Source organism: Parasteatoda tepidariorum, chromosome 7 (genome assembly GCF_982258835.1).
Source record: "Parasteatoda tepidariorum strain Cologne lab strain chromosome 7, Ptep-v5.0, whole genome shotgun sequence".
NCBI lineage: Eukaryota > Metazoa > Arthropoda > Arachnida > Araneae > Theridiidae > Parasteatoda > Parasteatoda tepidariorum.
Window position 1 is genome coordinate 70,626,586 of NC_141761.1, and position 2,288 is coordinate 70,628,873.

The window sequence follows — 2,288 nt, forward strand, 5'->3', positions numbered from 1 at the left end:
TTTATAGGTTTTAAGCAAAAGCCTAAAATAAAAACAAAACTGTGATAGTTCAAAATAAAATTCAATGCTTATTGTGTAATGTACTTCATTATTTTATTTTATTAATTATTAATTTTTTATATCGTAAACATTTTCCTTTCTTTTTTATCGAAAAAGATCACTTAAGCAACAAAAAATTTAATCGAAACTACGAACAGTGAGCAGTTTAAAAATTCACGTTTTCCGCCATTTTATGAATTTCTCAAGTTGCAATAACATTGCATTTAAATTAGGGAGGGATGTAACGAGTATTTGGCCCTTCTGTGAAAAATTCAGTTGATTGAATGATCAGTCAAATATTTGGCAGAATATTTTTTAGAAATGTATTTTTCTAAGTTTTTTTCATTTTTGAATTTTTATACATATTACTTTTTTTTTAAAATTATAATCAGACAAGTCAATTTTGTCATTTTTTCGATACTTTGAGAATTGAGAAGGATCCATTTTTTGCAGTTTTTATTATAACCATCATTTTAACAGAACGTCTCATACTATTAATTTATTATCACTCTTTCCCTGTACTGTAATATGAATAACCACTAACATAGAAAAGTGTGATTTTCAGTATTAAAGTTTTGTTTCAGGAACTAAGAAAAATTTGTTTTTTCTGTTTTTCTTTTTTCGGCATTTTTATTATGACTCAGCATTTTCCTTAAAAATAAAGTTACAGATAAAATTTATTTTATAGCAAATTTTTCTCTTCTAAAATTATGGCAATGAGAGAAATTTAAATTGAGATTTTCGGCATAAGATTTTCACTTAAAAATTAAGAACATTTTTTCTATCTTTTTTTTTCTTTAAATAAAAAAAAACTTTTTTTAGATGTTTTCATTATAACGCAGTAATTTTTAATAGCATTTCTGTTGACTTAATTCTTTTTTCTTGGCTTTTTCAGGTAATTGAAAAACTGAGATGTTCAGCATTAAAAAAAATTTTTAAAAATTAAGATGTTCTCTGTTTCGCTTTTCGACAGTTTCAAAAACGTTCTTGATTGGCCTTATTTTTTAGAGTTAATTTATGAATACGTTTTTCCAGGAAATATTATTCTGAGCATTGAAATTTTAGTTTCAGTGTTGCTATACTGCTAAAAGATTTTGCTATTTGCCCCAAGTATACGGCGTTCAATAGATTTTTTCTTCTTTTTTTTGCCGAATATTTGGTTTTTGATCAAATCACAATTTATTACCGCATTCGACCAAATCATATTCGTTGCGGAAATAAAAACGAAGGAAAAATAACTAGGATTTACGATAAAACTGTACCGTAATACCGTATAAAAAAGTGATTATTTAATTGCGTGATTACAAACACGTGTCGTAATAACATCATAGTTAAATAACGGGATCGTCAAAATCACGAGGAAAAGTATAGAAATAATTAGGAAAAAATATATTTATGCTGAACTCAGCACGAATAAAGCGCGTCAAATGCATGATTTAAAATTTGCATGTCGTAACAGAATAATTGGAATTTTTTATAATACGTGGGAACGCATAGCAATAACTGCCGAGAAAAATTTTGAAAAAAAGAAAGAATTGCAAAAAAAGATAAAAAAATCACTTAGATTTAAGATGAAATCGTCACAAATAAAGTGCACAAAAAGTGATTATTTAAATTTGCGATCTGAAACTCGCGTCGTAATAAAAATTCAGAATTATCAAAATCACGTAGAAAAGCGGAAATAACTGTTAAAAAAATCATTTGTATTTACGATAAATTCGGCTTCAAGAAAGCGCGTTAACGTACATTTACTAAGGAATCTGTTAAAATTGATTGTGTCAAAACGTGATGACTCAAAAGTGCGATTAAAATTGCCATTTTTTAAATAATTTTTTATTGTGTTTAGATGCTCTCGAGGGCCGCACTTCAGTAGTCGAAGGGCCGCATTTGGCCGCGCGGCGGCAGGTTGTGCACCCCTAATACAGATGGATGACAAAATAATACGAACACCTGTGAAAAAGTGTGACTTATTTCACACCTGCAGTACAGCCGCGCCACCTGTAACAGAAGTCAGCCACCTAGTAAGTGTAAAGAGGAAGCTATCAGTCTCTCAACATTAGGTCACCTGTGTTGCATTAATTTATCTAACTAGCTTTTATAAGGTGAAATGTCTGACCTGTCAGAATTCCAAAGAGGGATGATTGTTGGGGCGCGTTTAAGTGGAACATCGGCGACAGAAACAGCAAACCTTTTGGGGTTTGCAAGAAGTACTGTATCAGCCGTTATGATAGCATACATGAAAGAAGGTA

At 30.0% G+C, this 2,288-nt stretch overlaps 1 protein-coding gene across 1 annotated transcript in view; it reads left to right on the plus strand.

Annotated features, from left to right (window-relative positions):
* Nucleotides 1-2,146: 2,146 nt before the first annotated feature.
* LOC147807236 (uncharacterized) overlaps nt 2,147-2,288 on the plus strand; it is a 528-nt gene continuing 386 nt past the window's right edge. The window contains exon 1 of the mRNA XM_087168839.1: nt 2,147-2,288. This exon is cut by the window's right edge and continues 386 nt beyond it. Within this exon, the coding sequence (XP_087024965.1) occupies nt 2,147-2,288 (142 nt within the window).